This window comes from Bactrocera latifrons, unplaced genomic scaffold, assembly GCF_001853355.1.
Source record: "Bactrocera latifrons isolate USDA-ARS-PBARC rearing strain unplaced genomic scaffold, ASM185335v1 scaffold_2, whole genome shotgun sequence".
Taxonomy (NCBI): Eukaryota; Metazoa; Arthropoda; class Insecta; order Diptera; family Tephritidae; genus Bactrocera; species Bactrocera latifrons.
This window is the reverse complement of record NW_017535518.1, coordinates 1,116,867-1,130,810: the sequence shown is the minus strand read 5'-3', so window position 1 is coordinate 1,130,810 and position 13,944 is coordinate 1,116,867. Positions and strand designations below refer to the sequence as shown.

Here is a 13,944-nt window from a genome sequence, read left to right as displayed (position 1 = left end):
ATAACCTTTGTATGGGAGGTGGGCGTGGTTATTGTCCGATTTCTTCCATTTTTGAACTGTATATGGAAATGCCTAAAAGAAACGACTCTATACAGTTTAGTTGACATAGCTATAGTAGTTTTCGAGATATTTTCCAGAAAAATTACGTCCAAATATGCCCTCCCTAATGCGATCCTTTGTGCCAAATTTCATTTTAATATCGTTATTTGTGGCTTAGTTATGACACTTTATAGGTTTTCAGTTTTCGCCACTTTGTGGGCGTAGCAGTGGGCCGATTTTTCCCATCTTCGAACTTATCCTTCTTATGGAGCCAAGAAATACGTGTACCAAGTTTCATCATGATATCTCAATTTTTACTCAAGTAAAAAGTCAAGGTTGCACGGACGGACGGACAGACGGACGGACATCCGGATGTCAACTCTACTCGTTACACTGATCACTTTGGTATATATAACCCTATATTTGACTCTTTTAGTTTTAGGACTTACAAACAACCGTTATGTGAAAAAACTATAATACTCTCTTTAGCAACTTTGTTGCGAGAGTATAAAAATAAAAAATGTTTTCATACAAAGACTTGGTTTTGATCGGTAAGTTTGTATGACAGCTATATGCTATAGTGATCAGATTTGTACAATTTTTTCCGAGAATACAGCACTATATTTGTAACTTATGTTAAATTTCTTGGATAGTACAACTTGCAAAATGAAAAAGTTTTATATACAAAGACTTTGTTAAACAAATTTATTCCACCATTCCTTTGAATATTCCAAATTTCCTGTAAATATTGAGCAAAAAAAATTTGCATATTTCATAGCTATTGCTAATTGCTGGTTAGTTAGCGTCCATTTACTATTTCATTTCATTTACGACTGGTATAGAACGCGCAATTAGAAGCTAAGAGCCACTGCTCTACATAATCTCTGGGGTGTTATGCAGCATAAATGTCAACGCTGCCGGCTCGAACTGGCCAAAGGGTGTGGACATGCCAATATGCAGGCACATACGCGCACATTCATATATACCAATAATTTCTGTTCATAATACCAAGGGATGGGTAAAGAGTCAATTTAGTCAGCGCACATATGAATATACGCATTTAAGCGAGGATATGGTGTTTCATATTAATTTTGCTGACATAACAGGAGGGCACGTATAAAGAAGGTACTGCTTTAAAAAAATATTTCTTTTTGTTGCTAATGGGTGGCGAAAGTAGTTTAATCATGATAAATGCTTTAATGATCATATATAGTATACATTGAAATGTGTATGGATAGACTTTACAGTTTACATGGGTATACATATGTATGAATGTGTATATAATACATGTATTGTTGTTGCATTATAATATAGTATGTTGTTTGAGTATCGAATTTCATTTCCATAATTGCTTGCATGTTCATGCTAAAGGTGAATGCTCTCTTCATTTTGCACGTTTAAAGTTTGTTTAAGGGTTGCCATGTGGCTCGCATTTTTTGTTTTTAGTAACACTAGTTTACAGTCATTTTGAAACTATGATGTAAGTGGCTGTTTCTAGGGTTGGGTTGATAAAACGAAAATGATAGTAAAAATTAGCTAACATGTAGGTTTTTTTGTGTTATGATGAAGGGGTATAGGGGTTAGAAACCAACACCATTTACTAAAGTGATAAAAATAGCTGTTCGTGATGGACAATTTTTGTACTCAAATTTGAAATCTGGGCACCTCAAATATCCCACAGACCTCTTAAGGGGTTATATACAGTTAGAATTTTCAAAAAAATCTATTTTTTACAGTTAAAAGATAGCATAATCTGTCTACAAATTTTTGGGTCAATAAATTTAAAAGTTTTGTTAGGAAAAATCCTGAAAAAAATCGATTTTTTTCGGCCTTCAAGCAATACATATTTATTATCAAACGCAAATTTTTTCTTCAGATTTGTTGATAGCGTAATCGATGAGTATATTTTATAACTTGATGAAACTACTTTTGTGAATTTGACTTTAATTAAGAGTGTGTTGTATAAAAAACTGTTTGGTGTGGAAAGAATTTTCTTGAATTAAAAAAATTTTCTCTAAGTTCAGGAGACTCTTTTTGGCAGCATATAGCTGTCATATAGAGTGTTCTATCAAAGTCAGCCCCTTATATGGAAAACTTTTTTGTTTCATAAAATATCTTCATGAATGTTGGTATGGATTATTGCCTGAGACAGTGTTATAAAATATGCACAAATTGCTCAGATTGGATCATAATAGCATATAGCTGCCATACGAACTGATCTATAAAAATGTATTCTTTGGAAAACTTTTTTATTTTACACGATATCTTCTTGAAATTTAGTATGAAGTCTGAGAGAGTGCTAGAAAATATAAAGATATTGTTTAGTTCAGATCATTATAGCATATAGTTGTTTAAATACTGAGCTGACAGATTAAATTAAAATAAAAAAAAAATTTTGGAAAATATAGTTTTCCAAAGAGGTTATTATACTCGTATGAGCCTTTCCACTTAAGCTCCTCTTTCACTCAATCACAGTTATATTTAATGTTATACTACAACTATACACGAATAATTGTGAATTCAATTGAAATATAAAAGTACGTTGATTTCTAAGAAATACATAGATGTGTATCATAAAGCTTGCGTAATTAGCAAAATACTCGGTTGCCAAAATATATCTTAATTTCCGAGAATTTTTGTTTTGCTTACGGCCAAATTTGTAAACAAAATATTTTTTTTTTAAATTTAATGACATTGTTTTTAATTTTAAGTTAAAAAATATATCCTTTTATGATTATTTTCTTTTATAACTTTTTTTCTAATTTTGATAAACTTTTTTTTTTTATTTTTATAAAAAAAAAAGACTGCTAGACATGCATGTTTGTTACCTTACAGCTAAAATTTTCTTATAAATCAATTTTAAAACATTATGTTTTTATAATAATTTTAATTTTTATTTTTATAAACAAAAATTCAAAAATATTACTTACGCGTGGAGTGTATAGCCACCATTATGTATGTATGAAGCTTTAGTGGTAGTGTTAGTAGCACAATATTACAGGCAGTGTAGGACGGTATAGAAATGCAACGCTGCGCAGCGAAATGCAGAAGTGTCGCGTACACTACTTCTTTTGCCTTTCAAAACTCAACTAATATTATGTAAAATGTTTATTAGTTTCTAGTTAAAGTTGTTTTAAAGTCACGAGCCACTTGGCGAGTTGAAAATTCCTGTACAACACACTTGAATGGGCAAGAGATCACACCGGAATGCTGAAGCAGACTGCTACCGAGACGAACACAACACCATCTGACAGACGGTTGCAATACAAACTGCGGCGGCGGCGGCGTTGACAAAAAATGTGGCAAACAACATAACGATGGCGAAGCGGCAACAACAGCAACACAAACAACAGCAACGGCAACGTTAGCGACAGACACAAACAAAACACATACAATACAACAGCGAGCGACGGCTATATACTCGTTGCCTGCATGTGTGTGCAGCAACACATAAAAGAGGACATTGGACGAAGAAGGACGTGGAAAATATGTGAAAAATGTAAAATGTTCAATGATGATGAGCTGTGCCAGCGGCGAAAGGCTTATAGGGACGTGCTACAAAAAGCAGGGTATCGCAGACTGGTTGGTTTTGTAGCACGCTTTTAGGCGTGTAGGGCAAGTGGCTTTTTACTTATGCGCAAATATACGAGCTTGAAGCACGTTGTTTTGCGCAAATTTTTAGTTATTGGGTGTGTGTTGTAGTATGTAACGGAATTTTCGGTTAGGTGTGCGCAAGTATTTGTCGTTAGTTTTGGTTGTTGCTGTTGTTCGCCGCATAGTTACAATGTAACAGGGCGACTGTATTACAACAAATCTACAAAATTGTTGTTGTGTAATAGTGTTGTAGGACTAAAACGCTTGTACGTCACTACCATACCATACAAATATAAATGCCAAGCAAATACAAAAAGAAATGCAAACACAAACAACTAGAAATGCAAACAGTTACAACTACAACTGCAACAGCATGACATGAAAATACCAATACAAGCAACAAAATATAAATTCATATGCATGAGTATCGAAGTAGAACTGTGCAACAACAGCAACATTGAGTTGTTGTGTTGGCACTCAGTGCGCACAGTGTTCTATAATTGGCTAATTTGCGTGCAAAATGGCTTTTTCATTGCCAAAAACAATTTGTGAGTGAGTCATCTTGGTTTTCATGGGTATTTTATAAAATACTCTTTATAAATAAAATAGTTTTTCATCAAGAATTGATTTTGATCAGTCAGTTTGTATGGCAGCTATATGCTATAGTGATCCGATCTTTACAAGTTACTTAGTTATTGTACCGTTGCCTTCAACAATAATGCATGCCAAATTTCATTACGATATCTTGTCAAATAAACAAGGTTTCCATATACGGACTTGATTTTTTTCTATCAGTTTATATGGCAGCTATATGCTATAGTGATCCGATCTGTACAAGTTTTTTAGAGATTGTACCGTTACTTTGGACAAAAACGCGTATAAAATTTCGTGAGTATATCTTGTCAAATAATCAAGTTTTCCATATAGGGACTTGAGTATGACCCATCAGCTTGTATGACAGCTATATCACATATATAGACCATATATAATATATGATCTCATACCGATGGTTCCGGCAAATGAGCAGCTTCTTGTGGAGAAGAAGAGATATGTGCATAATTTTGGATCGATATCTCAAAATCTGAGGGGCTCGCCTATATACAGTGCCATTTACATTCTCTCATTCGTTTCGCATTTCTTTAATATGCCTCATCTTTTTGGCTAACTCCTATTCGTCATTTAAATTCCTAAAGAAAAAGTTTTAATATTACAGAAATTTGTTGACACTGTGCAGCCTCTTTTTGCCTTCAATTTGTGTGCCGTTTGTTGCTAACGTCACTGTTGCTGCCAACTTTTGCGACCCTCTCGTTCTCTATTCTATGCGCCACATGAGAAATTTCAAGTATACTTCAGCGTGTGACTGTGGTTGTAGGAATTCAGACGGTAGCCGACAAAATGGGGAATTAGTAAGAAAACCGAATTATTAGATGCCTAAAAGGCAGCTACAAGTCAGCAACTACATAGCGACATTACCTAGGCACAGACAAGTATAGATATGTGTGTGTGTGTGTGCACGCAATGTGATGTAAAGCAAATGGTGAAATGCATTTAAAGGATAATAAATGGATAAAATGGAATAGAAGAATAGCGCAGCGGAAGTGGCGAATATTCTAGTGTGTCAAGCAAACAAAATAGAAGAACAAAAACGGGTGTTGAACGAGTGGTATTTGATACACTGAAAGAAATTAAGGTGATAATATAATAAAATACAATTGTTGAATATATTAAAAATAAATTAAATACATTTAAATGAAGTAAATTGCTTGATAAAACTCTTTATTGATTCATTTAAGCAAGAAAAAAAAAACTAAGGAATGGCTAAGTTCGTGTGCAACCGACCATTTTATACTCATTTTACACTCTCAATGCATTTTCCTTGTTTATGACGTAAAACATCAACTGGAGAATCAAAATCACAACAGTTTTATATATACCTATACTATATATAACTCCTATACTGACATACATATAAGGTTTGTTAAAGAAACGAAAACCATTATATGTAGTATATGGAAGGAGGGGTATTATAGAATGATGTGATCTCTTTTTCCACATAATACCACATAATAATACGAGTAACATGTCACTTACTAAAAAACTAAACATATAGAGAAAAATCAGCCGGATGTTCGAAAACCCTGATATTAGTTATATAGGGGCTAGGCCATGTTTTCGCTCAAATTTATCTATTTTAGGCACAAAGAAAAACTGTTATAAATACAACACGCTCTCTTATTTTTGTCCTTATAACTCACATATTGGCCAATGTATGCGATACAAAGGCATCCGGAAATTCGATTATTTGTATATTAGGTATATGGGGGCTAAGGGAAGTATTGGTTCGATTCAAACAATTTTTGACATACAAACATACATATATAAGGGAAGGATTATCGCTAATTTTGAGTTATATATAAGACACATTTATCGACATTTTCGATCAAAAGTCAACTATATGTCCCAGGGTCTAAATTTCGGTACCTAGCGGCGTGAACAGGGTTTAGTGGATTTGAATAATTTTTGGGCATAAGTTGGTACATACTAAAGGCATTATTTGTGCAAAGTTGCATCCCGTTATATTAATTGCTTCTTGATTTGTGCACTGGAAACTGAACGAATCAAGGGCAATTTAAAATTGTGCTATACGGGAAGTAGGCGTGGTTGTAGTCCGATTTCGTCCATCTTCGCACTGTGGCATAGGAATATGAGAAGAATATCATGTACTAAATATAGTCGGAATCAGTAGAGCGGGTCATGAGATATGTATTTTTACCAAAAAGTGCCATCGTTCTTTTCAAACACCGACTCCCATAAAATCCTCTCATACCGTGTCGGGTGTAAAATTTAATGACTTTTACTGATGTTATTGATCAATGCGCTTTTAATAGTTTTAAAAAGTACCGCTATATGAGGAATGAGCGGGATTATCTTCCGTTTTCATACATTTTCACACTGTCGGTGGGAGTTCTTATATTATTTATGCTTTGACAGCTGTACTTTTAGTGTTTTAGGGGATCTGTACATTAAATTTATTAGAGGGATGTTTCAGTTGAAATATTTTTATTAAGCTTGCGGAGAAGTCATTAAATATTTTGATTATTTGAATGAAATTCCGATATTTTCGTTTAGTGTTCTTCTATTTTCTATTTTTATTATTTTTTTCTTGGATTTAAATCTCCTAAAACTATACAAGTACTTTTACTTCACTGAAATCTCTCCCCGCTACAAATTAACCATACTTTTACGCTGCAAAAGCTCTTTGACGCTCTTATCTCTAACAGTGCTTTTCAAGCTTAGCCCACCCATTATCTCAAGTATATCTGCATACACTACAATAATGCAACTCTGCAAGCAGATTACAGGACAAAATCATTGCAAATCGCAAAGCAAAAATATTGAGTGTCAAGCGGCGTCTCAAATCAACCCCTTACACTGCTATTGGTTCTGAAGTTTCTAACAAAAAGAAAATTAATCGATAGCGTTGCCAACCACGTTTTCAACACTGCAAAGCGAATTTCCATTGCCGCATTGTGCTTTCAGCATTTGCCACCTATTCATTCATTTAGTAAGTAGTACTACGGTGCTTTCGCTAAAGGACATAGGTCAAAGCGCCACAAGCAATGAACGAGTAAATGCGGCATAAAAGCGTAGAAAGGCAAAACTGCTAAAACAGTGAAAATTGCAAAAATGGTACAAATGGTACAAATGCCGGCAACGGCTAACAGTGGCAAATACAAATGTTGCGCAAGCGGCCAGTAACAGCGCTGTTAGCGAGCAAACCAATAAGCTTAAAGCCGAAGCAATTAAATACCTCAAACCTTTCGTTGTTACAGCTATCAAGGCGGTCACCATTTCAGTTAAAAATTTCGCCAACGTGTTGTCAAGTCGCGCCACCAACGGGGGCTAAACCTAACCTCGCCTGCATGTCTACCATAAGCTATATACGTAACTTGTTGCATGTTGCACGTTGCACGTTTTGACGTTTCGCGCATGTTACTACAGTTGTTGCACCTACATATGTCTTATACATACATATATAAGTGAAGGTATAAATATATTTATGTGGGATTCGGAAATCTTATGTAGTGGCGTATATGTCTGCAGTGACTACTAAAATGTTATTATTGTTGTTTTTCTGTTTTTCCTGTTCAAATTAACCCATTGCTGCTTGGCTTGTTTGCTGTCGGTTACTCGTGTTTGTCGACGTTGCCGTGACCGGCAGTGGCGCGGTCGCTGTTGATGAATCATCAGCAGTCTTTACTTGTTGTTTGTTTATTTCATTTCCCTTTGACAACTACTTATGCCTTTCATATAAAACAGTTATGTATTACGGATTTTCTCTTTTTCGCCGTCATTTTCCATACACGTGCTTTTCCGCCGTTTCGCGGCAAATCGGTGTTACCTTGCATTTCGTTGCTGCCGTCGTTCGTTTTTTCGCCGCAAAATGCTTTGAGTGCGCTACACCCAGTGAGTCATTGGATGCGCACCAATACGAAAGCAGCTTTTTCTGCCGAAACTGTGCTGTATAACTCAGTTATGTATTAGGATTTTTGTTATGTTAAGTCATAATTATATTTTATTAGAGTAAAACTTGGTTTTGTCTACGCCAATAAAGAGGAAGAAGAACTAGAGAGTTCCAGAATTGTCGATATTTTCTCAAAGGTGTTTTAATCGTAATTTTCGATACAATATTACTTTCTATAACTTGTTGTAAAGAAATTTTTATATTCATAATACACATAGTTGATATGTCAGATAGTGCATGTCCTCATCTCACAGCAGCATCAGACTACTTTCTGATTAAACTTGTCTGAATGGCTTATCGGACATTGTAGAGCTGATAAGCTTTGATCAGGATAGAAACGAGCAGGGGTTCCATGTCCTCCTGCAACGGTTATCTAGCCCCCTTTACGGTCGTAAGATTCAACTCTCATCGAGTTGATCCAACGGTATCCCGAGGAAACGTGCTATTTCAACGGAGTCATAGGGAGATCTCAGATGTGCAGGGTTAAACTGGACATGCAAAGAGGAGGTTAGAGTAATGCGGGGACTCGTTGCATGCTGGACATACATATATGTATTTGGTATGTCGAGGTTGATTCTGGATAAGTAGGAGTTTACCTGCTACAGGATCCAGAACGAAGCTGCGCAAGGGTCACTCGCGATTCTCGCGGCAACTTGAGCTTGTCATCTTCAGGGTAGTGGTTTGATTCCAAGACACCTTCCTTGCTCCGCTGTGAATGGCGGTCAGTGTATGACTGAAGTTAGTTGCGTCCGAAATCTGGTCGGTGTATTGTCTTATATCGTCGACGTAGGTCAGGAAGGACCTCTTGTTGCTGCTAAGACGTGATTTCACTTCAAGCCAGGATTCCAGGATTGGTTTCTACGAAAACACTCAGGTAGAAACAGCTTGGAGAGGAGTTCATTATGCTCCTTAACTGGGAGCATACAGCCCTCACTGTGTAGCTGTTGGATAGGAGACATCTGGAGGCATCCTGTTATAGTCCACAGTGCAGTATACTGGCATGCCTACAGCTTCCTCGTCTGCGTTTCACAGCATCCAGGAGATCATATTGGTGTGGCGTAGTTAAGGACGGGTTTTTATTTCTGTATATTTGATTTCTATATTTCTGCCGCACGTGTTGCCGGACATTAACAATAAGCGCGGTGGTGTGAAAGAGCATATTCTGTCGGATGTCACACCTAAAATCTTATAGTTATTGCCGTCGGAATTTAAACGCCATCGACTGCAATACTAAGGTTAAGTCTGTACTTCTTCGTCCAGTTTGCGAATATGGTTGCTGCCGATTTAGTGGGGATAGTGTTAGGTTCCGTGCATCGAAGAAGCGAGAAAGGTCGTGCAATAATCAGCGTACGAGGTGATAGAAATTATTTCTGGTGGTTGAAGGAGTTTCGAGATGTAGAAGTTAAACAGGGTGTAGATACCGGAATAGAGGGCTCAAAATTCATAGCTTTTTCTTCACAACATTGCACCGTCACATTCTAGTGGGATTGTGACTGACATTTTGGCCAAACACGGAGCGATAGTCATCCTCATAAATCTGTATACGCTAGATTTCGATCCCTGTGACTTTTTTCTGGGTTCGAAACTGAAATATTTTCAACGGAAAACGCGCCGTAAATCCTTTGCAGACATTAAGAGTCATTTGGAGGCCATCTCAATCGACGCTTATAACTAAGATATGGAAAATTGGATTAATAATTGAAATACTTGCGTTGGGCAAGGAGATATAACGACTCTTGAAAAGCTTCAAGAAAATGCGACATTTTCGAGCCAATTTTATTCAGCGATGATACCCATTTCTGGCTATGTAAACAAGTAAAATTTTCGTATTTGAGACAAAGTTCAATCTGAAGGATTCAAAAGTTACCATTTCATACAGAAAAAACAACGGTTTGGTGTGGTTTGAGAGCCGGTGGAATCATCGGCCCATATATCTTCAAAAATGATGACGGTGAGAACTTATCAGTCAATGAATTTATTGACAGAACACTTCAGTGACCAAATAATTTCACGTTTTGGAACGGCCGATAGAACACCAAGATCGAGTGATATCACACCGTTAGACTTTTTCCTGTGGAGATACATATGTAAAGTCGAAAGTCTATATGGACAATTCCGCTTCATTCGCCAATTACCAGTCGAAATGCGCGAACGCTTGAAAGAAATAATCATCTAAAAATACATCTATTTCAAATGACGTTCTATCGAATGATAATGAGTATTCCCAATTAAGTTTGACGTTTCTGTGATTTTTCTTTAATAAAGTACGGAACTTCGAAGTGGATCGCTCTTTACATTATATTTCATATCCATATTTCACTGTCACTTTAATACAATCAACCATTACTACTAGCCAAGCAATTTCTGGCAGCTCATTAGTCATTCTCGGCTAATCACAATGTCTCAATTAGTTCAAAATTTAACTGATTGTAGTCAAATTTGGCACACTCTATGCACGTAATTATGATTACAAACCATTGATTAAACATCAACGAAGTTGTTGTTATTACCAGGTATTGAAAATACAAGCGATATTTACCTGAGCTGTGCTGAAATTACGTAATAATGCAATTTACAGTTGCTATCCATGTATATATAGGCGCATAATCTTGCATTTGTACACAATACATTGGTATATCTACATACGTGTGTAAATATTTAGCCACTTCTGCATATGTACATATGTAGATATGCGGGTAAGCATGTCATTTTGTGGAGCTCATTATTATTAGTATTAATGCTGATGGAAATTTCGAGTCACTTTATGTTGATTGCTGCTGTTATTATTGTTTTATGTGCTTATTATACATATTTATTGATTTTACTTACGCAGATTAATTTTAAGATATTTATGATAAATGTAGTATATATGTATATATATATATCAGTTGGTGGAACTTTGCACTTACCTAGAAAGAGTAAAGAAAACAGGAAATTAATTTTTATTTATATTTATGTATATGTGTGCTTAAATGTTTATACTACATATACATGAAGCGATACATTTTCTGAATTTTGCTGCGCATTTTATTTTCAATTTAATTTTTAATAAACAGCCCAGCCCTTCAATTTCTCTACGATTTATTATAATAATGACTTTATTTATTTAATTATTTTATTTATTTTTCTTTTTGATATATTTGCGTTTGCCATTTTTTCTCGTTATGCTCATATATTTTTCATGCGATAAGCATTCATAAATTTGCGAGCGAAACACTGACGCGCGCCCTTTTCCGGTGTGACTTCTGCTGAAGCCATATATAGGTGCTCAGGCTTACACACATACATACATATATGTATACATATGCCGATATACTAATGTATATGCTGAAGCGCAGAGACATGCACAATATTGAGCACACACACACTTGCAACCAAATGCACATATTTCAAACCAATCAAACGGAAGTAAGGTTGTACTGTTTAAAAAATCAATAATGCAGGTAAATTACCTTACTACATGCAGCAGAAGGTTATACGTTGTAACACCTTGTGCCACATTGTACCCGCATGTGGCATGCAAAATATATTTATCTATGGCTGTGTATATATGGTAAATTTGCAAACTTGTTTTCATGAAATTCTAAATGCAGACAGGCATGGTGTATTTTGTTATTAGGTATTGCTACCCAATTAACAAATATAGTGCCAATAGAAGACTGTCATATAATAGACTTGTCATTTGTTGTTGTTGTAGTGGTGAAAAGTATTCTCCAATTATTTTTGAATAAATCTATCATTGGTCAACAATGTAAGGTTTAGAGCTAGAGGCCTGTACCTGATTTACGACTGTAGAAATATTTGTCGTAGTCCACCTCTAGACGCATGAGTGTAACATTTTTGAGAAATGTTATATACGTAGCGTTTTCTTCCCTCCCAAAAATGTTGCTTTATTCTGCCCTATGCCCGGACTGTCAATGTTAGGCATTCTTTTCTAAGAATTTTACCTTCTAACCAGAAAAAAGTTCGTCATTTTACAACTCAACATGTTTATTTTTTTGATAGTAATTTTCTTGAAACAAAACACCGAAAAAACTTGTTGGTCATTATATGGAAAACTATATATAGAACATGCAGAAAAAATTGATATTGCCGGATCATTTGTCTCTGAAGAATAACCTTCGCAAATTCGAAAAATGTTTCGAAAAAACGGTTTTAAAAATAGGATATAGGAGCGGGTTTAACAGGGGGGTTACATTTTACTAGCTTATCACTCAACACTTTTTTTGAAATATACATTTAAATTTTTAGTATGTTATTTTTAAAAGTAAAGACTAACGAAATATTCAGAAAAAATATTTTGCAATCGCAGCATTATATCAGAAAAACATCGATGGCAGCCTGATCTGAAATATATGGCTGATGCGAAAACAGTGCGAGGTAATTACTGTTTTTTGACCTGATTTTTTGCCTCGATTGAATTATTACTGAGGCAGCCATTTGCCTTGAGCTTTCCCATTGCTAAAATTTTGCATATTCCTTCAATATATTTAACCATCAGCTATCTCTTTGATCTTATTTGCCTGTCATCCAAAACTATTTAATACATTTTTTGAGGCTGTCATTCTTAAAAGCCGCTTTTATACGTCTTTGACCAAATTCTAGAATTCAGAAATTTAATAAAGCACAACCAGCTACATCTCACTAAACAATTGTTGAATATATAATCTTGTCTTTTAAACTCACTGGTAACTAAGGAAATCGAAAACTAAAGGTTCCGACAACGAGCGCTGACTTTTTGGCTTTAAACTTTTGTCTAAGCACCGCTTAAGTGTTGAAAACTGCTAGTTGAAAAAAGTAATAGACAACAAAACTGCAGATAACTTTTTCAGCATATTTCCAGTTTTTTGAACATTTTTGTTTTACGACAAGCGACGTTTAACTCATGCTCATATCGTATAACGGTGACGCCGTGTTTCACAACAACATAGTTGGCGTGAATAACTAACCGGCACGAGCTGTCATTTTATGACGTGCCATTAGCTGTGCACATAAAATATGGGCAGACATTAGGTGAACATGTGGAACAGCTCGTCAGGAGAAGAAGTGAAAAAAATAAAAGCTTAGATATCGGTTTTGTGAAAAATACAAATTTGTAAAGTTTTTTTTTTTTGAATAAGGACGCAAAGTAGACCGATAGGGACAGCAAATGACGCCATATTATTAACCGCTGTTTTGACATTTCTCTTCAGTAAAGTTTGCCATTTCCTCATGGTAAGATATACGATTTAACGAGTTGTTATAAGTACGTTTGGGTAAGTTCTTAAAAAAAAAAAAAAAAAAAACAGTAATATGGAACTGAATTAGGAAATAGAGATTATTAAATCTAATAAATGCGAAGAAATATATGATTGGTTTTTCCACTGAACTTTTATGTTTGAAGGTTTTAAAAATTATTTTTATGACCTTAGGGGATCTTACTTCCAAAACAAAGTATTTTTTTTATAGTTTTTGAAACTTTTCGGGTTGCAAATATTTGTTGTGGAATAATTTGGAAGTACATTGTCACTAGCAACAGTTAAAGTGAATTCCGAAATCAATCTCTGAAGTGATTAAAATTGACTCTGCTAGATTCGTACCAAAAAGCTTGAATATTTTGCTAAAGCGACGTCGAATAGTGGTCGCAAAAGAGTTGCTTGACTAGTTTATGGCATATAAGTCGAAAAAATAGAAATTATTGCTTTAATATACATATATTTCATATCAAAAATCATTCTCTTGAAAATCTGCTAAATCTCTCATACGCATAAAGCTACTTGGGGTTGACAATGAAAACAAAAATCGTT

General features: G+C 35.2%; 1 protein-coding gene across 4 annotated transcripts in view; it reads right to left on the bottom strand.

Moving 5' to 3' along the window:
* LOC108967862 (stathmin) overlaps nt 1-13,944 on the bottom strand; it is a gene marked incomplete in the record, with an annotated part of 205,871 nt that overhangs the window by 31,007 nt on the left and 160,920 nt on the right. Inside the window, 1 exon segment of one of the 4 annotated variants that reach the window (XM_018931490.1) lies at nt 2,970-3,204. Within the exon segment in view, the coding sequence (XP_018787035.1) occupies nt 2,970-2,991 (22 nt within the window). 4 annotated transcript variants of the gene reach the window in all.